General features: G+C 36.9%; 1 protein-coding gene and 2 pseudogenes across 5 annotated transcripts in view; 2 read left to right on the top strand and 1 right to left on the bottom strand.

The window, feature by feature from the left end:
• Window positions 1-361: 361 nt before the first annotated feature.
• ZFR (zinc finger RNA binding protein) overlaps window positions 362-27,781 on the bottom strand; it is an 83,841-nt gene continuing 56,421 nt past the window's right edge. For 4 of the 5 annotated variants that reach the window (XM_053201704.1, XM_027075031.2, XM_027075048.2 and 1 more), the window contains 3 exons: window positions 7,744-7,855; window positions 7,538-7,635; window positions 362-1,876 (listed from right to left, as the gene is read on the bottom strand). In XM_053201704.1, the coding sequence (XP_053057679.1) occupies window positions 1,697-1,876; window positions 7,538-7,635; window positions 7,744-7,855 (390 nt within the window). In that variant the 3' untranslated portion in view covers window positions 362-1,696. Of the gene's footprint in view, window positions 1,877-7,537; window positions 7,636-7,743; window positions 7,856-27,781 lie in introns of those variants that run through there. The other variant, XR_008289860.1, reaches the window with a different exon arrangement.
• LOC106979742 (60S ribosomal protein L23-like) lies at window positions 13,579-14,046 on the top strand (annotated as a pseudogene).
• LOC106979743 (40S ribosomal protein S25-like) lies at window positions 22,676-23,241 on the top strand (annotated as a pseudogene).

The following is a 27,781-nucleotide window of genomic DNA, read 5'->3' as shown; positions in this document are numbered from 1 at the left end:
TCAAAAGAGTAAAAGGAGACCCAGAAACATTAAAAAAAAAAAAAAAAAAAAAAAGGCTTGCCAATGTTACATAGTATATGCGACAAAATTGGTAAAAAAGCCCAAGTTTCTCGTTCTAGTTCTCTGGCAGTCGTCTCCTACAGTTTCCTGGTTCTCTAAGGGTCCAGGGAAAGATTCTGACCAAATTAAGAAGTTAAGCCAACAGACTACTGAATTATAAATTTTTCTGAAATTATGTGCTCAGGTAGCATAACAAGATGTAAGTACCCAAAAAACTTGAATATGGTTTTACTGAAGCATAAGTCATTTTAAAGCAAAAGTAGTTTATGAGTCAATTCTAACATATAATACATTTAAGTCATTATATGAATTTAAGTTTTTATTTGTGTATTTCACTGTAGTGCTGTGACAACAAAATGACATCTGTGTACCAGAGCATACATACATCAACAGTAAGATGTAACTTCTCATTACACCACTGCTAGAATATTTAGCTTTTTGTAGGACACATAAGCATGTAAGATGGCCACACCAAATAATTTTCTGGTTTTTCTCCTTAGATAACCTTAATTTTTTATCAGTAATACTTTATCAACCTCACTGTTATGAGAACTGTAAATTATGTGGGTGATGGGCAGGGGGAGGAATCATTCAACTGTGTTACACTGTAATAGTTTGCTAGAGTAATCTCACACACACCAATAAGGAACTGTCATCATAATTAAGGGCTAGTTACTGTTGTTAGTTGCACAATGATAAAGTTCTTTTGAAAATATTGGTTAGCCCACTTATATATGAAAAATGCCCTTTCCACTTATGCAGAAGAAAAAAATATTCAGAAAGTTATTTTTGGCCTTGCTATGTCAAAAAGTCAACTGTACAAAGATCTACGTGTCAAACCTAAAATTATAATTTTAAAAGTCTATTAAAAACAAAAATGTCATGCATTTTTATTATCAATTATGCAGAGGCTTTAAAACTGTTGCAAGACCATATAGTATATATTAGCTTTTATACTGCTAATGCACAACTAACAGCAAACTTGATTAGATTAACAGAAATCTGTCTTAATTACACCTTTATATATCACACTAGGGACAAATGCCACAAGATCTGCAGAAACATTCAGTTCTGAGCACTTAAATGGCAGGATAACTTTTTGTGTTGAAATCCGTCACATACAGAATAAAACAAAAAGAAAAAATTCTGCAGTTCCACGTTACAAAAAAACGTACTGCTGTAAAATATTAAGAAGGGCAAAGGATATCATCTATAACACAAAGTAACATCTAGTGTCAAAGAGCAAACAAAACTAAATAAAAATATCAAAATACACATAGCAACTGAAGCACAAATACTGCATTAAATACAGTAAAGATTTAATAAGACTAGTTAATAAAAGACACAAAAATAGGGGGAGCTAGGGCAACCAGTAAATAAAACCAAAATAATGGGGAAAAAATCTGAACCACTGTTTTTCCCCTAGTTGGAGCACAATTTTTTTTTTGGGTGTCTTTCCATTCAATATAATACCTAACACTGTACATTAAGATATTAATGTCACAGAAAAACTTGGTTCTTCCATGAAATTCTTTAAATTCTTGATAAACTTTTCAAAGTAGACATTATTATGAATGAAAAACAACCAACAAATGGGCACCTGTTGTTTTTAACACTGCAGATTTACAGAAACTTTTTAAAAGTTATCATAATCTTTTTTGTCTTTTTTCCCCTCAGCTTCAAATCCATCGACTCCATCGCTATCCCTTCTTCGTTTCCTGTTGTTGTGGATGTTAAAACGTTGGCTCATTTGGGGTAATGGATCCATGCCTAGAACTTTGTGTATCTGGCGGAATGCAAGGAGTCTCAATGCAAACTGCAACAAAAAGAGCCAAAATTCAGAGTTAATTTTAAAGACAAAAATATTCATTCTTAACTAGGTTTAGGTCTCCATGTAACAATATAAAAAAGCATATTTGGTGAAATAACTTCAATAATATTAGTTTCACAACTGAAATACTGTGAAATACTGTTCTTGTTTTATATGTTCAGACTTTTCTGTATACATGCTATTTTGCTTTTTAAAACCTAAATTAAAAAATAAATCTTAAAAAAAATTCAGTATTATGTTCATTTGAAAAAATCTTGAGGGGCACCTGGGTGGCTCAGTCAGGTGAGCACCTAACTTCAGCTTAGTTCATGACGTCAGGGTTTATGAGTTCAAACCCCATGTCAGGCTCTGGGCTGACACCTCGAGGCCTGGAACCTGCTTTAGATTCTGTGTCTCTCTCCCTCTCTGCCTCTCCCCTGATTGTACCCTGTCTCCCTCTCTCTCTCTCTCTCAAAAATAAACAAACATTAAAAAAAAATTTTAAAGCCTTGAAACAATATGCAGCAAAACAAAGTGTCTCTCACTCATACAGTAAATCCCTGTTTGGTTTATAGTCATGTATTTTCCCATTTTTTCTGTGGATGACCATGTGTATAGGCTGCACATATATACATGTACACACTTCCTCAGGTTTAAAGAAGGCCATTTCTTTAACTTGTTACTTCATGAACTAAAAATAAAAATTTCATTACATGGTTATGTACGCACAGGCATACATATGTTAGGCATCAATGTCACAAGATTTCACAAAACATAATCTACTCCTCAAATTTCTGGGAATAAACTAATTCAAGAAGATGTAATCATCTGATTATATGGCAAATTTTACTATATGGTTATAACCTTCAATGTAACTGTTTAGACTACTTCTTTAAAATGTTTACTTATTTTTGAGGTTAGGGAGGGAGAGGAGGAGGGAGACAGAGGATCTGAAGATGGCTCTGTGCTGACAGCAGAGAGTTTGATGCAGGGCTCAAACTCATAAACTATGAGATCATGACCTGAACTGAAGTCAGACACTTAACTGACGGTAAGCCACCCAGGCGTCTTTAGACTATTTTTTTAATTTTACATTTATTTATTTATTTTTGAGAGAGACGGAGACAGAGAGAGAGAGAGAGAGAGAGAGAGAACGAACACACATGAACAGGGAAGGGGCAGAGAGAGAGGGAGACAGAGAATCCCAAGCAGATTCTGCGCTGTCAGTGCAGAACCTGACGACTTGGACCTTAAACTCACTACCGTGAGATCATGAGCTGAGCTGAAACCAAGAGTGGGAAGCTTAACTGACGGAGTCACCCAGGCACCCCAGACTATTTTTTTGAGATATAATTAACATATCCTAAGAATCACCCTTCTAAAATGTACGGTGTTTTTTAGTATACTTAACAAAGTTGTTCAACCATAACCACTGATTTCAGAATATTTTCACACACAACTCCCCGCCCCCCGCAAAACTATGACTCAATGGCAGTCATTCCTCAACCCCTTCACCCTTAGGTAGTGACAACCACTAATCCACTTTTCTATGTCTACAAGATTTGCAGACTGTGGACATTTCATATAAATGGACTCCTACATTATATAGCTTTGTGTCTGACTTCTTTCACTGAATAAGGTTTTTAAGGTTAATCCATGTTATAGCATGTATCAGTACTTCATTCCTTTAAATGACTAAATAATATTCCGCTGTACAGAATATATACCGTATTTGTTTATTCATTTACCAGTTGATGGGCATTTGGGATGTCTCCACTTTTTAACAATTATGCATAATGCTGCTACGAACATTCCTGTACAAGTTTTTGTGTGGACATGTTTTCGGTTGTCTTGGGAATATACCTCGGAGTCTGTTTTCCAAATGGCTGCTATTGAGAATATTTTTAATACCTGTTGATTTTCTTCAGCTGAGATACAGTTGTTGGTTATAGTCATCTGTGTGAGAATTTACTATTCTAAAACTTTCCCCAATTATACAATTTCAGTTCCTTAGAACTTTGTGCCACATTATATTGGCTTTTGAAATCCTAAAAGTCCCCAAATCATCTGTGTTCATAAGGACTTGATAAGGTATTCTATTTAGTTTGTAATTCCGGATTTTCACCAGTAGTGGGTGCTTCTCTATCTCCTTTAAGCTATAAGGCAACTTTCTGAAGCCAGAACTAGGAATATTTACCATAACAGAATACAAATTCTCTGAGAGAGACTTATGAAAGATAAACAGAGTAATTTTTTTCTGTATTAACAGAAAATATCCAAAGATACCTGGTATACAATAATGAATATTAATACATTTCTACCATAGGGCGCCCAGGTGCTCAGTCGATTAAGAGTCTGACTCTTGGTTTTGGCTCCAGTCATGGTTCTTGAGTTTGAGCCCTGCATCAGGCTCTGTGCTGTCAGTGTGGAGCCTGCTTGGGATTCTCTCTCTCCCTCAATCACTCTGTCCCTCCCCTGCTCACATGCACAACTGTGCACGCTCTCTTTCAAAAAATAAACTTTAGGGGCGCCTGGGTGGCTCAGTCAGTTAAGTGTCGGACTCTTGGTTCTGGCTCAGGTCATGATCTCGCGGTTCGTGAGTTCAAGCCCTGTGTTGGGCTCTGTGCCGACATCTCAGAGCCTGGAGCCTGCATCAGATTCTGTGTCTCCCTCTCTCTCTGCTCCTTCCCCACTCATGCTCTGTCTCTCTCTGTCTCTCAAAAATAAACAAACATTAAAAAAAAAAGATATTAAACTGTGCCATCACTGTAAGACTCCCTTTCTTGTAACAATCCCTACCCCCATCCCAAACTCCTAGGAAACACTACTCTGTTCTCCATCTCTGTATTTATGTTATTTTATGAATGTTACAGAAATGGAATAATGCAATTAACTCCTTCACTATTAACAAGGACATCTGTCACTACCTCCTAAAGTCAGACCACTTTCTTCGAAGTCACGTTTAAACAAAAAAAGTGCCTTTCAAAAGTGAATTCTATTCGTTTTCGAATGCCCTGTTCCCAACCGTAAATTTCATTTCCCTTAGAATTTGTAAGTAATTCCTTCTTTAAGTACCAAGGAAGAAAGAAAGCCACTTAGGGTAACCATCTTCATCCCAAAAAAATTAAACCCAGAGAAATAAAAACAAAACTTGTCTAATACACACGAATTAGTAATTGTATAAAGTCTGCAAGATAATCATAAGGTTCTATTACTACCAATTACCCCTTAATATACTTTTGACACAATTTAATCTTAACATCTTTCAAATTCTAAATTACCGTTGCCAGAAGAGACAACAAATCAAGAACTTAAGCCCAACAACTTAATATCTTAGAGTGAAGTATTTCTGTTCATAGCTAGTTGCCTTTTCTCCCCTTAGTACAATTTTGGAATAAAAAAAAGGAAAGTTATAGGAGTTTTAGACTTTTTTTTTCCATTAGGTTCACACAGTTTTTCCTTTCCATAATTCTTCTAATAAAACTGTTAACTGATAATAGCTAACATTTATTATGATCCTTCCATATATCAGATACAGTTAATAGTTATACACATTAACTCATTTAATCCTCCCTCAAATCCTGCTTGAGACAGATACTGCTTTGGTCTTTGTTTTATAGATAAGATGGAAGAGCTTATATTCAAACCTAGAGAGTCTTGACTCCAGAGACTACATTTTTAATTAACTACATTAGACAGCCTTTCCAGTGGCAGGGGAGGCTAAATTATAGGAATAACTACCAAAAACCACACAGCACATCACTTCTTAAAACCAGAGGACATAAACAGTTCCTAAACTGATCATGATATATAACCTAATATTCAGATTTAATAAGACACTGAAAATACAGAGGTATTTTTATATTTATATAATATACTTACTTAGACATATAAATTATAGTTAAAATAATGCAGTTAAGATTATATTAGCGAAATCTAGTTTAAATTATATCTCCTCCAAGGGCTTACTAAAGAAGCACAAAAAAATACTATACATCCCAAAGAAGACATCCTATTGACTGACACATGAAAAGATACTCAACATCACTCATCATCAGGGAAATACAAATCAAAACCACAATAAGATAGCACCTCACACCTGTCAGAATGGCTAAAATTAACACACAAGAAACAACAGGTGTTGGTGAGGATGTGGAGAAAGGGGAACCCTCTTACACTGTTGGTGGGAATAAACTTGTGCAGCCACTTGGAAAAACTATAGAGGTTCCCCAAAACTTAAAAATAGAACTACCTTACAACTCAGCAATTGTACTACTAAGTATTTACAGAAAGGATACAACAACCAAAAAACAATTAGAAGGGGTACAGGCACCCTGATGTTTACAGCATCATTATTAACCAAAAGCCAAACTATGGAGAAAGCTCAAATGTCCACTGACTGATAAATACCCACACATGCACATTATGTATATATAAACACTACACACACACACACACACACACACAAACACACACACACACACAGAAATCAAAGAGAATGAAATCTTTGGGGACCCTGGGTGGCTCAGTCAGTTAAGCATCCGACACTTGTTTCAGCTCAGGTCATCTCACGGTTGCTGAGTTCGAACCTCAACTGGATGTGTGGAGCCTGCTTCGGATCCTGGTGCGCGCGCTCGCTCTCTCTCTCTCTCTCTCTGCCCCTCCCCTGCTCCTGTGTGTGAGCTTTCTCTTTCTCTCTCTCTCTCTCAAAAATAAACATTAAGGAAAAAGTTCTAAAGTATAAAAAAAAGAATGAAACCTTGCCATTTGCAACGTGGATGGAGCTAGAGTCAGTCAGAGAAAGATAAATACCATATGATTTCATTTATATGTGGAATTTAAGAAACGAAGAAGATGAACATACGGGAGGGAAAAAAAAGAGAGAGGGAAACGAAACATAAAAAGACAAAGATAGATAACAAACTGAACGTTGATGGAGGAAGGTGGGTGGTAGATGGTGGTGGGTATTAGGAAGGCACTTATGATGAGCACTGGGTGTCATACGTCAGTAATGAATCACTGAATTCTATTCCTGAAACCAATATTTTACTGTATGGTAACTAACTAGAATTTATCTGTGTGTGTTTATTTACTTATTTTTTAAATTTGAGAGAGAGAGAGAGAGAGAGAGAGCGAGCGAGCAGGGGACGGGGGCAGAGAGAGAGAGAGAGAGAGAGAGAGAGAGAGAGAGACTCTTAAGCAGACTCTACACTCAGCATTAATACTGCCATGGGGCTCAATATCATGACTCTGGGATCATGACCTGAGCTGAAATGAAGAGCTGGGTACTAAAATGACTGAGCCACCCAGATGCCCCAACTAATTAGAATTTAAAAACTTGAAAAGAAAAAAAAATACTATACAATGATTTCTAAAGGACAATTACAAAAAAGATAAAACTTTGGGGCACCTGGGTGGCTCAGTCAGTTAAACATCTGACTCTGGTTTCGGCTCAGGTCATGATCTTACGGTTAGTTAGTTCAAGCTCCGCACAGGGCGCAGCACTAACAGTGCGAAGCCTGCTTGGGATTTTCTCTCTCTGTCCCTCCTTCTCTCTCAAAAATAAAAATAAAATGAACATTAAAACACACACACACACACACACACCACAAAAAACCTTAAGGGCAGTGACCCAACAAAACTTTGGGATTAGGAATACACTGGTACCTGTGCACTGGAAGTGATGTCTTCACGCTGTTGGTCAGTCATTGTTGCCAAGGTATCAAATGGATCCTTCTCACAAGGATCCAGAAGTCCAGGACTACCTACAATCACCATAGAGAAAAAAAGGCATTAGCATTATCCATTTGTAAAAGAAAGAGTTATTATTCAACTATCAAATGCACAAACATTAAAAATGAGCCAAAACTTACCTTTAAGAATAATCCCTGAAGAAATGCACTCAAAAACTCTTCTCAGTGCATCTCCAGGGCTCTGAGGACTAGAAGCACTACTGATCGCCTTCTCGACTAGTAACTCCATAGCCTAAAAATAAAAAAATAAAAACTGTGTTTAATAACTTACAGCCAAAGGAATTACTCATTTTCAAACATCAGAATGAAAAATTACTTATTAAGTTGCTGTTAAAAGTTTTAAATACTGAAAACGTTACATAGAACAAATCACAAAACCAGAAAATTAAATATAAAAACAATCAAAATGAAATAAAACAAGTAATGAAAACAAAACTCATGAGGCAATATATAATTTACACTTTATCTATTTATTTTTTTTTTATTTTTGAGACAGGGAGAGACAGAGCATGAACAGGGGAGGGTCAGAGAGAGGGAGACACTGAATCTGAAACAGGCTCCAGGCTCTGAGCTGTCAGCACAGAGCCCGATGCAGGGCTCGAACTCACGGACCGCGAGATCATGACCTGAGCCGACATCAGCCGCTTAACCGACTGAGCCACCCAGGTGCCCCTACACTTTAAAAAGATATTATAATTTATGCTTAATGAAGAAAAATGCAAAATAAATTAATTGAGTTTGGTTTGTTAGAGTTTTAAGTATTGCTGGTCTTTCCTATTAAAATGACAGTCCTTAAAATTCTTTAGATATTTAGGGGTCACATGTTTGTTCCTTAATACCTACAGTTAGAGTAGATCAATATCTCAAGTAAAGAAGACTTGTTTTTTCTTTAAAAACAATGTAGATTATCTAAATTTTCATTTAATGCACAACTGCACTTATATTATCCCTAAGGAAAATACAAATTATGCCTTCACTATAAATAAATTACATCTGAGAGACTCAAAATCTAAACCAATGAATAAAAGACAAAAGTAAAAGTATAGATTTAGAAAGAAACCACTTCAGAATATGGTTTGAATGGTCTATTAGAAAATTTGCTTTAATTTAGATTTTAAAACTTGAGATATAATTCACATAAGATCCATTCTTTTAAAGAGTATAATTCAGTGGTTTTCAGTATACTTACAAAGTTGTTAACCACAATCACTATCTAATTCCAGAATACTGCATCACCTCCACCCAACCCCCGCAAAAAACCTCCATATCCACCAGCTATCATTATCCATTTTCCCTTTCCTCCAACCCCTGGCAACCAGTAAACCACTTTTTATTTCTACAGATTTGTCTTTCTGGACATTTCACACAAATGGAACAAATATAAAATATGGCCTTTTGCATTTTGTGATAGTTTTTACTGAAATTTAAAAAGTATGACCACCAATATAATATTTAAAGAAACTAAACAGATTGAAACTACAATAAAATCCTTAAAATGATAACGAAGCTGGGGCACCTGGGTGGCTCAGTTGGTTGAACATCTGGCTCTTGATTTTGGCTCAGGGCATGATCTCAAGCTTCCTGAGATCAAGCCTGCGCTGGACTCTGTGCTGACAGCATGGAGCCTGCTTGAGATTCTCTCTCTCTCCACCCCTCTCCCACTTGCTCTCTCTCAAAACAAATAAACATTGAAAAAATGATAATGAATGAATTACTGGGACCTCATCAAAAGAAAAAGCTTCTGCACAGCGAAGGAGACAATCAGCAAAACTAAAAGGCAACTGATGGAATGGGAGAAGATATTTGCAAACGACACAGCAGATAAAGGGTTAGTATCCAAAATCTATAAAGAACTTATCAAACTCAACACCCAAAAACCAAATAATCCAGTGAAGAAATGGGCAAAAGACATGAATAGACGCTTCTCCAAAGAAGACATCTGGATGGCCAACTGACGCATGAAAAAATGCTCAACATCACTCAGCATCAGGGAAATACAAATCAAAACCACAATGAGATACCACCTCACACCTGTCAGAATGGCTAACATTAACAACTCAGGCAACAACTGATGTTGGCTACGATGCGGATAAAGAGGATCTCTTTTGCATTGTTGGTGGCAATGCAAGCTGGTGCAGCCACTCTGGAAAACAGTATGGAGGTTCCTCAAAAAACTGAAAACAGAACTACCCTATGACCCAGCAATTGCACTACCAGGTAAGTATCCAAGGGATACAGGTGTGCTGTTTCAAAGGGACACGTGCACCCCAATGTTTATAGCAACACTATTAACAATAGCCAAAGTATGGAAAGAGCCCAACTGTCCATCGATGGATGAATGGATAAAGATGATGTGGTATATATATATATATATATATATATATATATATATATATATACATACACACATACACAATGAAGTATTACTCGGCAATCAAAAAGAATAAAGTCTTGCCATTTGCAACTACATAGATGGAACTAGAGGGTATTATGCTAAGCAAAATTTGTCAGTCAGAGAAGGACAAATATCATATGACTTCACTTATATGAGGACTTTAAGATACAAAACATATGAACATAAGGGAAGGGAAGCAAAAATAATATAAAAACAGGGAGGGGAACATAACAGAAGAGACTCTTAAATATGGAGAACATACAGAGGGTTGCTGGAGGGGTTGTGGGAGGGGGGATGGGCAAAATGGGCAAGGGGCACTAAGGAATCTACTCCTGAAATCAATGTTGCACTATATGCTAACTAATTTGGATGCAAATTAAAAAAAAATTAATAAAAAAAAGAAAAAATCAAAACAAAACAAAAATAATGAAGCTGAAAATACCTTAGTCAGAATCTATTTTTGTGTACCTAAAATGCTTATGAAGTTATATAATCTGAGATTTACCATATCAACCTATTCACCCTAAGGCCATTAGTCAGATTGTTTTTTTTTTTAATAATGTTTTTATTTATTTTTGAGAGAGAGTGCAAAGAGGGGAAGGGCGGAGAGAGAGAGAGAGGGAGACACAGAATGTGAAGCAGGCTCCAGGGTCTGAGCTATCAGCACAGAGCCCAAGAACTCGTGAACAGTGAGATCAGGACCTGAGCAGAGTCGGAGGCTTAACTGACTGAGCCACCCAGGCGCTGCATTAGTCAGATTTTTAAAAAAAATTTTAAAATGTTTTAATTTTATTTTTGAGAGACAGAGACACAGTGAGAGCAGGGGAGGGGCAGAGAGAGATGGAGACAGAATCTGAAGCAGGCTCCAGCCTCTGAGCTGTCAGCGCAGAGCCCGACGTGGGGCTTGAACTCAGACTGCAAGATCATGACCTGAGCTGAAGTCAGATGCCCAACCAACTGAGCTACCCAGGTGCCCCTGCATTAGTCAGATCTTTAAATAGCAATAACTAAAAAGTCTGGACATGTGGAGAAGTAGCCCCAAACAAATTAGGAATAAATTATAAGAGAGTTGGAAATTTAAAGAAACAGTACGCAATTAACAGGTACAAAAATAATAGCCGGCAGCATGAGACACTGATTAACAAAAATGAAAATAATGAATGTTCATATGATAAATGCAAATCACAATGAAATAAATTAAGATGGTTCAGTTTACTCAGAAGAATGCAGGAAGATGTTCAAGCATTTTGTTTAAAGATTGTCATTTAGAAATTTTTAGAATTTTAGGGGTGCCTGGGTGGCATGGCTCAGTCAGCTAAGAGTCTGACTTCAGCTCAGGTCATGATCTCACAGTTTGGGAGTTCAAGCCCCACACTGGGCTCTGAGCTGAGAGCAAGGAGCCTGCTTGGGATTCTTTCTCTCCCTCTCTCTGTCCCTCCCCCACTTGCTCTCTATTCTCTCTCAAAATAAATAAAAATAAACCTAAAAAATTTTTGAGAATTCTAAGGAATCAGCTTCAGTTACTCAGACAACTCTATGAATGTGTAATAAATGGCTCTCTCTTTTTAGACAAATCAAGTACTATTTTAAGATGTTCAACAGACTGTGAAATCATTGAAGAGAAGATCAGTGTCATTTATTTTGAACTCCTGTGCCTAGCATAAGTAGCCAACATGTAGAAATTACTCAATAAATGTTTAGGAAACAAAATGCTTTTGAAAACAATGTGAGAACAGTCCTGGTCATAAGAGAAATTAAAGGTGGTAATTATCAAAATTCCTGATGCTGTGCTCAAAATACAACACTGAGTTACAAAATATGCAGCTTTCACAAATATAGGTGACCCTTGAACAACATGTGTTTGACTGGTGTGGGTTCACCAATACATGGATTTTGTAAAAATAAATATATTAGACGGGTACCAGGCTGGCTCAGGCAGTAAAGCATGCTCTTGATCTCAGGGTTGTGAGTTTGAGTCCTACATTAGGTGTGGAGATCACTTAAAAATAAAAATCTTTAATAAATAAGCAGGACAATATTTTGGACATTTGTGATAATTTGAAAAGACAGATGAGGGGCACCTCAGTGGCTCGGTCAGTTGAGCGTCTGACTCTTGTTATCGGCTTGGGTCATGATCTCATGGTCATGGGATTGAGCCCTGTGTTGGGTTCCATGCTGGGTGGGGAGCCTGCCTGGGATTCTCTGTCCCTTCCCCGCTCGCTCTCTCAAAATAAATAACATCAACATTAACGACAACAAGATGAATGTAGCCTTGATGTATCAAAAGAACTTAAGAAAAGTTAGGCATTACTATAAGAACAAAGGATGTAATATATACAACATACAAAATGTGTTAATGGACTGTGTTATTTGTGAAGCTTCCCATGAAGAGCAGGCTATTAGTAGTTAAGTTTTTGGGCAGTCAAAAGTTGTACACGAATTTTTAACTGTGTGGGGATTGGTGCCCCTAACCCCTACGTTGTTCAAGGGTCAACTGTACCTCACACTTTTAATAAGTACTTTTAGAAAATGTTAAGAGAAAAAAAGTATTAAATAATCAGCTGTAGTCTTGGTATGTCAAGACACAGGGTGTGTTTCAAGTAATTCAAAGTTTTATCAAAATCTACTTATTAACCTTGAAAAGTGAGGATTTATGATTTACACTTGCAAATAAAGGTATGGACTAATTAAAAACCAAGAAGGAAATAAATTACTTGTGGAAAACCAAAGTCAATATATAAATACCCACAATAAAACTAGGTCAACGATCTGCCTTCTGAGATCATTTGCTATGAAACAAGCAATTTAAAAATATTAATTTTCGGGGCGCCTGGGTGGCTCAGTCGGTTAAGCGGCCGACTTTGGCTCAGGTCATGATCTCGCGGTCTGTGAGTTCGAGCCCCGCGTCGGGCTCTGTGCTGACAGCTCAGAGCCTGGAGCCTGTTTCAGATTCTGTGTCTCCCTCTCGCTGACCCTCCCCTGTTCATGCTGTCTCTGTCTCAAAAATAAAATAAAAACGTTAAAAAAATGAAAAATAAATAAAAAATAAATAAAATAAAAATATTAATTTTCTTCAGAACATGGTTATTTTCTAAGCAAATGTCTACAGTTGGGAAAGCAAAAAAATAGTATGCACGTGGTTTATAAACTCTGAAATGTATGCATTTGAAAGTAAAAAGTAAACATTAAAGATGAACAGAATCAAGAGAAATAATATTTAGATTATAAAGAATCTTGGTAGCTGAAGCTATAGAGAGAGAAAAGCTCTCCATATTAAATTATTTGAGATCTACAATTTTAATATTTGCTTTAAAAGCCACTTGTGGGGGGAGGGGCTCCTGGGCGGCTTAGTCAGTTAAGTGTCTGACTCTTGGTTTCAAGTCAGGCCATGATCTCATGACTCATGAGTTCAAGCCCCGCATCAGGCTCTGTGCTGATAGCGCAAAGCCTACATGGGATTCCCTCTCTCTGCCTCTCCCCTGCTTGCTTGTTCTCTCCCTCTCTCAAAATAAATAAACTTTTACACAAATACACTCATGGGTTCTTTTCTGGCATTCAAGATGTTGAAGTGAGGATGTGGTGGGTCCTTCAGTGTGAAATTCTGGATTTCCCTAGGTCTTCTAGTAGGAGCCATGATCAACTGTGCTGACAACACAGGAACCAAAAAACTGTGTATCGTCTCTGTGAAGGAGATCAAGCAACGACTGAACAGACTTTTCACTGCTGTTGTGGGTGACATGGTGATGGCCACAGTGAAGAAAGGCAAACCAGAGTTCAGAAAGAAGGTACGACCAGCAGTGGTAATTTGTCAATGAAGGTCATACCAGAGAAAAGATGGTGTGTTTTTCTATTTTGAAGATAACAGAAGGGTCACAGTAAACAATAAAGGTGAAATGATAGGTTCTGCTATCACAGGAGGAGCTGCCAAAGAGTGTGCAGACTTGTGGCCCAGGATTTCATCCAATGCTGGCAGTATTGCATGTTTCTTTGGTGTATTGTTTAAAAAAAAAAAATTATTTGCCCCGTAACCCAAACCACTTATGAAGCCTATTTTTCCTTCTCATCTCTAGTTGTACTAATTAGGCTTACAATGTGGCAAGCACCATGCTAAGCACTTTATTTTTTATGCTAAGCACTTTATTTTTATTTTTCTAAATGTTTATTTAAAAAGAATTTTTTTAAGTTTGTTTATTTTTGAGAGGGTGAGACAGAGCACAAGTGGGGGAGGGGCAGAGAGAGAAGGAGACACAGAATCTGAAGCAGGCTCCAGGCTCCGGTCAAGTGTTCAGCATAGAGCCCCAAATGGGGCTTGAACCCACAAACTGTGAGATCATGACCTGAGACGAAGTCGGTCACTTAACCAACTGAGCCACCACACGCCCATATTTATTTTTGTGAGAGAGAGCAAGAGCGAGAGAGAGAGCGCGTGCACGCAAGTAGGGGAGGGGCAGAGGGAGAGGGAGACACAATGTGAAGCAGGCTCTAGGCTCTGAGCTGTTAGCACAGAGCCAGATGCGGAACTTGAACCTACCAAAGGTGAGATCATGACCGGAGCCGAAGTTGGGATGCTTAACCGACTGAACCACACAGGTGTCCCACGTGCTAATAAGCACTTTAAATGCATAATTTAATTTAATCCTCATAACTAGATGCTACTATACCTGAATTTTAAAGACTGGGGGGGAAAAATCTTAAAGACGTTAAATAACTTCTCCAAGGTTATGCAGCTAAACTGTAAAAATTAGGTTGAGATTTGAACCCAGGTCTGATTTAAAATGTTTTTGTTTTTAAAAACTACAACTATATTGCAATGTATATCCTTTATCAATGGGTGATCCAGACCAGTTAACTAGTTTCCTTGGATATTAGTTTCTTTCTTTTCTTTTTAAAGATTTAATTAATTAAGCAGGCTTCATACCTAGTGTGGAGCCCAATATGGGGCTTGAACTCAGAACCCTGGGATCAAGACTTGAGATCAATAGTCAGATACCCAACCAACTGAGCCACCTAGGCCTCCCTAAAAGATTTTACGTAGTCTCTACACCCAATGTGGGGTCCAAACTCACAACTCTAAGATCAAGAGTCGCACATTCCACTGACTGAGCCAGCCAAGTGTCCCACTGACTTAAAAAAACATCTTCTGAGACTGTGAGAACACAGATACTTTCATTTGGTGGCAAAGTAAACGGGTAAACCCTTTTTTAGCATACAACTGACAAGCTCAAAGATTTACAATAGGGCTATTATATTTAATGTAAGCACAATCTAACACTAGGAAGTCTGGTTATATAACAAATAATAGTAGTTATCCTCTTTATTAAAACTAATGCTTATTGAGTGCTTATTATAAACTAAGCACTATTCTAAGCTCTTATGTACATTAACCAATGTAAATTCCCACAATCACCTTTTAGGGGCAGATAGGACTATTATTCCCATTTGACAGATGAAGATGTTAGTAATAATAAAATAGGACTTTATGAATATCATTTACAACAAGCAACTGTATACACAAAATCAATTTCTATATTCTAGTTGACACAGGTTAATATTGATACATGCATGACAGACTTTCATTCCCATGTCCATTTGCAGGATATTGTATTTTTGTATTACATTTATGCAGTAACACCTCATTTCAGACTCAACAATTCTTGGTAAAAATTGTCATGGCTTGTGAGAATAATTTTTTTACAGCTTTTGGTGATTAGGGGGTACATGTGTAGATGGTTTAAGTAGATGGTTTTTGTTGGGGGGTAGCTAAGTGCTACATTATTATTTTTAAACTAAAGTGAATGAGACAATACCCTTCAAGTGTAATTTGCTGATTCTTTTACAAGCTAAGACAATGTTATTTCTTCGCCCTGAATGTCAGTGTCCTATCATTTAAAAACTCTTCACTGGTTCTAAAAGTTACAGGCAGGGGGCACCTGGCTGGCTCAGTCAGTAGAGGATGTGACTCTTGATTTTAGGGTGGCGAGTTTGATCAAACCCCATGTCGGGTGTAAAGATTACTTAAAAAGAAAAAAGTGATAGGAACTCTCTTACCATAAGCCACCACCACTAAAATCTAAATTACTTATATTCTTGGGAAAAAACACAACAAAATATGTAGAAAGAAATAATCACATATTTCAACAGCTATTTGAGCACAAAGCAGAAGAATTACGGCAGTTCCCTCAGCCTCTTTGAGAACTGTCCTTTAACATTTGGCAGATCATTCTTTTAAAAAGTGAGGTAGGGGCACCTGGGTAGCTCAGTTAAGCATCAGACTTTGCCTTGGGTTATGATCTCATGGTTTGTGAGTTTGAGCCCCTCGTCAGGCTCTGTGCTGACAGCTCAGAGCCTGGAACCCGCTTTATATTCTGTGTCTCCCTCTCTCTGCCCCACCCCCGTTTGCGTGCTCTGTTTCTCAAAAATGAATAAACGTTTTAAAAAAAATTTTTTTTAAATAAACAAAAGAAGTGAGGTAAAATTCAGGGCGTCTGGGTGGTTCTGTCAGTTAAGCGTCTAACTCTTGATCTTGGTTCCAGTCAATCTCACGGTTCATGAGTTTGAGCCTCGTGTTAGGCTCTGTGCCAACAGCACAGGGCCTGCTTGGGATTCTCTCTCTCCCTCTCTGCCCCTCACCCACTTGCTCTCAAAAATAAATACATACAAGTTTTTAAAAAGTAAGGTAAAAGTCACATAAATAAAATCAAGTACTTTAAAGTGAATAATTCACTATGTTGTGCAACTAACACCTCTAATTCAAAACATTGCCATAATTTCAGAGTAAAACTTCTTATCCATTAAGTAGTTTCTCCCATTTCCTCTTTCCCCCCATGTCTCTGGAAGCCCATCAATTTGCATTCTGTCTGTATGTATTTGTTTATTCTGGATATTTCACACAAATGTAATCACATAATGTGACCTTTTGTGTCTAAGGCTTCCTTCACTTAACACAGTATTTTGGAAGTTCATCTATGTTGTGACAGGTTATTCTTTTTATAAAATATTCCTTAACTTCATATATACTGTTCATAAATATAATATATAATAAACATTAAAAAAATAATCATATGTCCTTTGTAAATTATACCATAGTATACCATTATAGAGGTATACCATTCTAAAAGAGGTTGAGATACCACATAGCAACACTGATGCCAGGCCAACCTGACAACAGCTCTGTCTTTTCTTTACTTCATCACCATGGGTTTAGCACAAAAGAACTACTCTGAAGGCAAAGTACCATTTCAGTACTCACTGTAGTGGTAAATGAAAGCCTAAAAGCAGGCACTGTTACTTAAAGATTTACTCAAATAATCTGAATGCTAAATAAAACTAAAGATAATAAAGTTCATAAAAAATTTCAAATTTCTTTTATGAAATCAAGAAAAGTTACTCTTTGCTTAAGGTGACAGCACAAACCCAAACTTCACCATCTCTGGCCTAAAACATGATTAAGAAATATGTTACAACACATACCACCCAAGCAAAAATGTAACAGCTTCAACCAAAAACAGAGGAAAAGGTCAGTGAAAGAACTTTCCAAGAAATTGCAGGCCTTGGGCAACTCTCCATGTAGCTCCCAACTTGGTTCTCTAGACAGAAGATGGGGGTGGGGGTGGCAGTTGAGTGAGAAAACTCCAAAAAATTATAGCAATAACTTTCCAACCCAGAGAGGCTGGAAAGATGTAACAAGTCATATTGAAGGTAATTCCAGAAGAAATTTTTCTAAATGTAAAAACCCCTTTTCCTTCTACCTCCCCTTCCATCTTAACAGAGAAAGGAAAAGAGTAGAATTCACCATCCTGAAGACTCTTGCAGAAAGGAGGAAGGAAAGAACAAGAATCTTAATTATCCACATCTAATTATCTCTAAACAGACATCTGGCTAACATGTAGATAAAAAAGAAAAAAAAGGATCTTTCAAAGGAGTAAGGGTAGGAAAAATGTTATTACCAAGGATGGCTGTAAACTCTCAAGTGTCCCAAAGTGGCATCACATACCCAAATACTCTGTTGGTTCAGGGAAATGGAAGTAGTTTCTACAAGGAGAAGGTAAATAGGCTTGGAGCGGGGGTGGGGGTAGGGGTGGGGAAGAGAGCAGATTCTGCATAGGCGAAAAAGCTCTAGGTGTCCACCCTGGGTTTGAACACTAAAGCCTGAAATGTGTCAATGGAATCTACCTCACACAATAGCACAGCACATTCAACCAAGATATAGTAGAGAGCACAGCCTATGTCTGGAATAAGGCTGGATACAGCAAATCCATATATCTTTCCAATAAACAATCCTCAAAGCAGAGCTCACAGGAGAAGAAAAAGAAACGGATTTTAAAAGGCACAGACAGATTCAAAGACAATTCTTGTTTGGATGTCTCAGCACAAAAACAATTTTGTAATCGAACGGACAACTAAGGAGAAGAAAAAACAAAAACAAACTAGACATTACATCTCTATATTTGGGTGGAATGTACCATGAAAAACAGAGATGAAAAATCTATTCTCAGAACTGAGTGATGTTGATGTGTCGATACAGGTTCACTGCTTGTAACTAATGTACCCCTCTGGTGAGGAATATTGACAGGGAGGGAGTGAACATGTGAGAGCAGAAGATCCAAAAACTACTCTAAAAAATTAATGTCTATTAAAAAAAAAAAAATTTAAAAACCTGCTGTGGAAGCGCCTGGTTGGCTCAGTCAGTTCAGCATCCGATCTCACACTATGTGGGTTTGAGTCCTGCATCAACTCTGTGCTGACAGTGTGGGGACTGCTTGGGATTCTCTGTCTCCTTTTCTCTCTCTGCCCCTGCCTGCTCTTTCTCTCAAAAATAAATACACTTAACAACAACAACAACAAAAAACCTGTTCTGAAAGAATCTCTCTGCTAACATTCTGAGTTGTAAGAGAGAACCTGATCAACAAAAAGCCAATAAAATTAAGAACTCAAAGTTGAGATGAAAAGCAAGATTAGAGCTAATAAAGCACACTGAAATATAAAATAACATTATTACAGAATAAATGAATTATAAATAGTAAAGAAAAATACAACATAACTGAAAACCAAGGTACTGCCGAAGAGACAATCATAGGGATACAAGAGGAAAGAGAACAAGACTTAAGATAATTACGAAGATAAAAGATATGCAAGACAAAGGCAATCCAACGTAAGGAAACCTGGTTTCCCTAAAATAGAGAATCCTATTAATCAGAGGGGAGCCTGGATGGCTCAGTTAGTTAAGTGTCTGACTCATCATTTCAGCTCAGGTCACAATCTCAGGGTTCGAGAGTTTGAGTCCTGGTCAGGCTCTGTGCTGACAGCAAGGAGCCTGCTTCTCTTCCTGGCCTGCTCCCTCTTAAAAGAAATAAACTTTAAAAAAATTAAAAAAAAAAATTAGACGTAATGGAAGATTATTTCTCCCCTAACTGAAAGAAAAACCAAATCTCCAGGACAAAAGGACATAAAGATTAAAAAAAAAAAAAATGCTGATATTAAACAATAGATTCCAAGACATAATTTGGTTAAGGTAATGATATGGAAGAATAAAGAAACAATTCTTTCAATAGCCTGTAAAAAAAACGTCAGGGCAAAAAAATTAGGCTGAATTTAGATTTACCAATACACAATGCTGGAAAATAGTGGAGCAAAACTAAAAATGGAGAGAGGAAAAACTGACCTAACAATGAATTTCTCATTAAAGTAATGGCGATTGGCAGAGATTCTCAAATGTGAGAAATTTTTAAAAACTTACACATCTTTTGATAAAAACTATTTGATGATAAAATGCAGTCAATCAGGAAATGAAAAGGCAAAGCCCCAGTAAAAAGACCTAGTGGTTGGCATTGAGCCATTAAAATATAGAACATTAAACAATCATACAGAATATGGCTACAGAAGGTAAATGTAGTTATTTTTACACTTTTAAAATTTAAAACGCGTAACTGTGTAAATTGACCTGTTTTCTAAATGGAATCAGTATATATTAAGATAAGTTAATCAAGAAACAGGTGTAAATACATTAAAGAAATAAATGGAATGAACAAAAGAAATAACAAACCCAAGAAGGAAGGGGTAAGGGGAGGATGTATAAGTGATCATTTTCTCAGCTTTTATAGGTGAGAGGTTGGCAGATATTATCTAAAACTGTTAAAAGAGATAGATGAATAAGAATAGTATATAAAATAGAAGGGCAACAATTAATAGTCAAAAAGAAAAAAATTCACACATAAAAAGGACAAGAAAAGAATAAGAATTATGGTAAAGCACAGAAGAAAACAAAGGAAACACGAAATACACTCCTACTAGACAAATGCTAACGAAAAGAAAACTAGAGTTTCAATATTAATCAATGAACAAGGCTTATTAACTCTCGGCAGAAAGTGTTAAAACGGGGGGCCCTTTATAATGGGAAAGGGTTCATATTCACAACGACAAAACTATATTAAGTGTTTATGTCCAAAATTATTACTGCAACAAAACAGTAAAGCACAAACTATAGGAAACAGAAATACAATAGAAATAGCGGATTTTAATTCTTTCATCAATCCATGGATAAACAAAGTAGACAAAATATATGTAAGGAAAAATATAGAAAGATGATTAAACTGAACTAAGGAGTGAATGTTGTTTGCTGTAACTTTTTTTTTAATTTTTTTTTTAACGTTTATTTATTTTTTTGAGACAGAGAGAGACAGAGCATGAACAGGGGAGGGCCAGAGAGAAGGGGACACAGAATCTGAAACAGGCTCCAGGCTCTGAGCTGTCAGCACAGAGCCCGACGCGGGGCTTGAACTCACGGACCGTGAGATCATGACCTGAGCCGAAGTCGGCCACTTTACCGACTGAGCCACCCAGGCGCCCCACTGTAACTTTTTAAAAAATATTGATTTATTTTGAGAGGGAGGGATAGAGAGAGAGGAGAACAGGGGGAGAGGCAGAGAAAAGAGAATTCCAAGCAGGCTCAATGCTGTCAGCACAGAGCTGGGCGCAGGGCTCAATCTCATGAACTGTAAGATCATGACCTGAGCCGAAATCAAGAGTTGTCCCCTTAACTGGCTGAGCCACCCAGGTGCCCCAATATCTTACTGAGAACACCTCTTTAACGTGCCCATATAGATTATAAAAATGGTATATATCAGACTGCAAAGCAAAACTTTAAATTCTAAAAACTGTAAATAGAATACCTTTATCAGATTACAATGCTATAAAAACTAGAGCTTATTTACAGAAATAAAAGCAACCCTCCTTCAATCACAATGAATTCAAAAATTCCCTCAAAACTACTCTTTGCTTAAAGACCATGTGAAGACAAATTTCAGATTACATAGAAAATAAAAAGAAAATATTACATATATAGCCAAAATCTGTGTTAAAACCTCTACATAATTAAAGAGTGAATGAGAGTGGGGGGATGGGTGAAATAGGTGATAGGGATTAAGGAGTGTACCTGTCTTGATGAACACTGGGTGATGTACAGAATTGTTAAATCACTCCATTGTACACCTGAAACTAATATTAACTGTATGTTAACTATACTGTATGTTAACTATACTGGAATTAGAATTAAAGAGAGTGAATGAAACAAGTACCCATCTCAAAAAGTTTGTAAAAGAACAATAAAATAACCCCCCACCCAAAAAATATAAAGAGATGAAATTAGAAATAAATAGGAAAATGGTAGATCTGGCAAATAAACCCAAGGAGCTGATTCTTTGGGGACAGGAAAAAATAATATGAAAAGTAAACCACTGCCTAAATAAGACATTTTTAAATGTCAAAATACTGACATTCTGGTGTGTTATAAATAATCAAAAAATTGGTGTATTTTTGTTATATGTACACGATTTCAAAAGATCAGCCATCAGGTGAAATAGCCTCAAGGGCACCTGGGTGGAGAGGACTGAAGTTAAAGGAAGCAGAAAGCAAAATGATGATGTATAGGGCATATTATTTTTATACACTAAAAACCTGAGGGGCACCTGGGTGGCTCACTTGGTTGGGATTTCGACATCAACTTAAGCCATAATCTCGTAGTTCATAAATTCGAGCCTTGCACTGGGCTCTGCACCGACAGCTCAGAGCCTAGAGCCTGCTTCGCATTCTGTGTTTCCCTTTCTCTTTGCCCCTCCCCTGCTCTCTCTCTGCCTCAAACTAAATAAGTAACCATTTTGGGGGCGCCTAGGTGGCTCAGTCAGTTAAGCTTCCCACTTCTGCTCAGGTCATGATCTCAGGGTTTGTGAGTTCAAGCCCCCCACCGTGTTCTGTGCTGACAGCTCACAGCCTGGAGCCTGCTTCGGATTCTGTGTTTCCCTCTCTCTCTACCCCTCCCCTGCTCTCTCTTTCTCTCAACAATAATAAACATTAAAAAAATATGAAGTTAGGTAATGCTTAATGCAATTTTATATTAAAATATATTAAGAATTTTGTGAATTCTGACCACATATAAATACTGAAACACTCATTCATTTTGCTCTTATATGCTAACTACAATTGTTGGCTAGTGTGATCAATCAAAAGGAGAATTACAAAGAAACAAAATAATAAAGATGCTGCAAGTACTTAAACCCTGAGACAGCAAAATTCTATCATGTAAAAATCTGAATATCTAGCTGAATTGGTCAATTTTTCTAGGAAAATGGAAGTTGCCAAAATGAAGCTCAGGAGAGAGAAAAATTAGACTAATTAATCAACAGAAAAAATTGAGAAAATGCTACCCCATTTCTTGAAAGACACTGGGAAATAGGTGGCTGCTGCTCTTTGAGCTTCACAATGTCACCCAAGGACAAAAAGAAAGATGGCAGAAAGTTGGCCAAAAAAGACAAAGACCCAATGAACGAATCGGGCCCAAAAAGAAGTGGCCCAAAGGCAAAATTTGGGACAAGCTCAATAGATAACCTGGTTTTGTTCGACAAAGCAACATATGACACTCTGTAAGGAAGTTCCCAACCATAAGGTTATAACTCCAGCTGTTGTCTCAGACTGAAGATTTGAGTTTTCTTGGCCAGGAAAGCCCTTAGGAGCTGGTTAGTAAAGAACCTACTAACTGGTTTCAAAGCACAGAGCTCAAGTAATTTACACCAGAAGCACCAAGGGTGGAGATGTCTCAGCTGCTGGTGAACATGCATGAAGAGATCTCACCAAATGAACATTTTGGAAAATAAAAATTTATTAAATTAAAAAGAGAGAGAGATTGGAAAACAGTATCATCAAATGACAGTAGTAGTTTGATCCTATTAAAACTGTTTCAGAGTTCAGAGAAAGAATAAAAGGTTCCAGATTGTTTTTATACCATTAGTGCATTCTTTATTCTAAATCTGAAAACAAGGATAAAAATAAAACTAGAAAAAAATTTTATCACCAAAAAAAATCCTAAACAGACCATCAGCAAACAGAATTTAATAGTTCATTAATATTCTCATATATATGAGAATCACCCCTGGAACGCAAAGCTCGCTCAATATGAGATAATTTATTTGTATTATATATGATATTGAACAGACTGAAAGGAGGAAAACTATACATTTAGGTCAATAAACCCTGAAAAATTATCTGGTAAAGTTCAATTTCCATTCCTGCTTCTTCTTTTTTTATTTACTTTTTGTTTTTAAGTAGGCTTCATGCCCAGTGGGGAGCCCAATGTGAGGCCTGAACTAACAACCCAGAACTGAGATCAAGAGTCAGACGCTTAACCTACTGAGCCACCCAGGTGCCCCTCTTTACTTTTTTTTTTTCATCTAAGTTCCATGCCCAATGTGGGGCTTGAACTTATAACCCGAAGATCAATAGTCGCATGCTCTACAATAAAAGGCTAATCATCATGTTAATTAGTACATTTCACACCTAGAAGCACTTTTTTTCCTTCTTCCAAGAAGCATTTTCAATGCATGTATGAACATAGCATGCATGTAAAGTATTATTATATTCCCTATTTATTCTACAAGTATCAATTAAATTAGAAAAGAGAAAGAAGGCAAAATATCATTTATAGTTATGTTTCTAAGATTAGAAAACCCAAGAACATCATATGAAAAAAAATATTACAAATAAAGGAATGCAGTCAAGTGGCAGGTTGCAAAATTAATACCGAAAGTTAATAGCTTTTATATATACAACAACCGGAAAATAAAATGTGAAGGGGGGAGGAAAAAAAAACCTCTAAAAGATTAAATATGTAGGTACAAACAAACAACCCAAACCAAAATTTAACATGCATACAACCTATTCAAATCTGAGCAGGTATGTAAAATTAACTTCAGCAAGCAGGATATCACATACTCTCGGCCAAGAAGAGTCAGTATTATAAAAGTGATATGCCCCAAACTAATTTATTAATTCAGTGAAGTACTACTTAAAAAACATCATGAGAACTTTGGAGAAACTGAACAAAGCTGTAGTAAAGTTCATTTGGAAAAACAAACATATAAGAAAAGCCAGAGAAATTCTTCTGTGCAAGACGATGTTTACAATGAGGGGCAGAAATAAAATGGGGGCAGAGAATAGCCTGGGTGCTCAGTCCCTTGAGTGTCTGATTTCAGCTCAGGTTATGATCTCACGGTTTGTGGGTTAGAGCCTATAAGGGATCACCGCTGTCAGCACAGAGCCTGCTTTGGATCCTCTGCACCCCCCTTTCCTGCTCATGTTCTCTCTCATAAACAGGTAAACATTAAAAAAAAATTTTTTTAAACATACTCTGAAGCTTTAATAGTTAAGAGTTTAATACTATACAAGAAAACAAAACAGTCAGACTGCGTAATAAAAGACAACTGCCAAAATGGACCCACAAAAAAAGGAACTCTGGTTTAGGACAGTTTCTCAACCTCAGTACTACTGATAAAGGAAAATGTCTCCTGGAGGGCAAAACTGCCCCTGCATGAGAACCACTGGTTTATGAATAATGGTGGTATTTCAAACTGGGGGTTGGGATAACAGATTTCACTGTTAAATTGTTAAATCGTACTGGAATAATTGGCAATTGGTCTGAGAAAGCATTTAGCTAAATCCACTTATGATTTTAAATGATTATTTATTTAAAATTATTTTTAATTGTGTTAAGTCATATATGTATATTTTGTCTTGGTGAAATTAAACATTACAGATCTCTATTATAATCATCCCTTTCTCTTACTGCTCAGAGATAAGTGCTTTAATTTTAAGTTGATATATAGCTTTCTCAAAGCTTTTGTTATGTATTAAAAAAAATATGTAATACACACTTGTGGAAAACATAATTTTTTAAAAGTTTATTTGAGAGAGCAAGCGTGAGTGGGGGAGGGACAGAGAGAATCCCAAGCAGGTTCTATACCTGCCAATGGGAGCCCGATGGGGGCTCAAACCCATGAACCGTGAGAACAGACCTGAGCTGAAATCGAGCTGGATGCTCAACCGACTGAGCCACCAGGTGCCCCAAAATATAATTTGATTGTGGGGAGGATGGCGGGAGGCTTCAGAGGAAAGCATGTGTGAACTTTTTTTTAAGTTTATTTATTTCGATGGGAGCCTGGGTGGCTCAGTCAGTTGAGCATCCGACTTCGGTTCAGGTCATGATCTTGCAGTTTGCTTAGGTTTCTGTGTTTCCCTCTCTTTGCCCCTGCCCTGCACATGCTCTATCTCTCAAAAATAAATGTTAAAAAAAAATTAAAGTTCATTTATTTTGATGGGGGGGGAGGGGCAGAGAGCGAGAAAGAAAGAGAATCTCAAGCAGGCTCCACCCTGTCAGCGTGCAGCCCGACCTTGGGCTTGATCTCGACTTTGGGCTTGACTTCATGACCTAAGATAAAATCAAGAGTCCGACGCTTAACTGACTGAGCTACCTCGGTGCCCTATAATATATAACCTAAAATACAAGAGGATTTTATAAATAGAATAAACAAAACCCAGAAGTCATAAAAGATCAATGGATTAGAATTTACAAAAATTGTAAAACTCTGATACAGCAAAAATGATCATATAGTTAAAAAATAGATAAAAAAACTGGAAAAAATAATTTTTGTTACAGATAAGGGCTATTTTCTTATAAAAAAGAGTTGATATAAATTATTAAGAAAATGTTGAGTAACAATGGAACTGCAAATTAAGAAAAAAATAATTACAAGTGCCAGCAATCACTCAACTCACTTAAAGAAATGTAAATAACCAGTTGAGCTGAAGCTGACCCTAAAAAACGTAAATAAAAAATGAGACACCATTTTGTATTTATTATATTGTTAAGAAATGTGATGATTTCCCAGAGTTAGTGAGGGTGTGAAGGAAATGATCAATCCAACAGTTTTTGGATGTTTTCAATGATCCAACTTTCTGATAAATGATTAGCACATGTTCTTTGACCTTGGAATTCTAGCCCTAACAATTTATCACATGAACATAGTACTCAACAAAAGCTTGATAGCAATATAATGAAGATTTAATGGGAAAACACTGCAAACCACCAAAATGTCTATCAAATGCATGCAGGTTAAATAAAATTTGGCATATCCATACAAAGGGAATACCATATAGTCAATGCAGAGAATAAGGTAGATTTTACTGTGACCTTCTCAAAGAGTTTCAAGATGCATTTTGTTAAGAAAAATCTGAATAATGTAAATAGCATAAACACCCCTGTGTTTATTTAAAAAATTACAGAAGTAAAGTAACCCAGGGGCACCTGGGTCAGTTGAACATCTGACTCTTGATCTTGGCTCAGGTCATGATTTCACGGTTCATGGGATCAGGCCCCACGTTGGGCTCTGCACTGTTGGTGTGGACCCTGCTTAGGATGCCCCCTCTCCCTCTCCCTTTCTGCCCCTCCCTCCACATGCGCATGCACTCTCTCTCTCTCTCAAAATAAATAAATAAACTTTAAAAAAATCTTAAAAAAAAAAAAAGTTCGGGCGCCTGGGTGGCTCAGTTGGTTGGGCATCCTACTTTGGCTCAGGTCATGATCTGGCAGTTTGTGAGCCCACATCGGGCTCTGTGCGGACAGCTTGGAGCCTGGAGCCTGTTTCAGATTCTGTTGTCTCCCTCTCTCTCTCTGCTTCTCCTCCACTCACACTCTGTCTCTCTCCCTCTCTCAAAAATAAATAAACATTAAAAAAATTAAAAAAAAAAAAAGAAGAAGTAAAGTAACCTGGCTATTTAATTCTCACTAACCAACTCTGGAATCAATAGGTCCAGTCATATTTTTGGATGAACCCCTCTCTATCTGAATTCTTGCTACTGAGGAACCAAAAAAGCTCCAACATCAAAGGGATACTAGTACTACATATATAAAAACAGGAATATATATGATGCATACGCATGCATTTTTTTTTCCTGGAAGAACCCACAACAAAGTGTTAGACTTTCACTTTTTGGTGCCTTTCTGCATTATTTGAATTTCCTAACTCTACACATTTTTGAAAAGCCCAGATTTCTGAATTCTTAAAATTTTAAATTTTTGCACATTATTTTAAAACAACTGTCAACAGTTGTCAACAGAACACGGCATAGGGAGATAAATACCTTATTTTTAAACTTTGTACCTTTATGTAAGTAAAAGCCAATTAATAATTGCTGTTATTTTAAAAAATAAACATTGTGAGAAGGGCAAAAGGGGGGGGGGGCGATACAAAAAGAAACATCAAGTCCAATTCTTCAAATAGTAAAATCTCAGAAAATTAGATATTCTATGACCCCTAGGATTTCTCACTAGAGAAGGAAAGAAATATTTAGCAAGTGAACATAAAGTTGATGACTAAATATAAAAGATTACAAAAACTGCAGAAATATTTCCTAAATGTTTATTTTTCACACCATGAAGTT

The sequence above is a fragment of the Acinonyx jubatus genome, chromosome A1 (assembly GCF_027475565.1).
Source record: "Acinonyx jubatus isolate Ajub_Pintada_27869175 chromosome A1, VMU_Ajub_asm_v1.0, whole genome shotgun sequence".
Lineage (NCBI taxonomy): Eukaryota > Metazoa > Chordata > Mammalia > Carnivora > Felidae > Acinonyx > Acinonyx jubatus.
The sequence above is the reverse complement of the archived record's forward strand: the minus strand, read 5'-3'. Positions and strand labels throughout refer to the sequence as shown.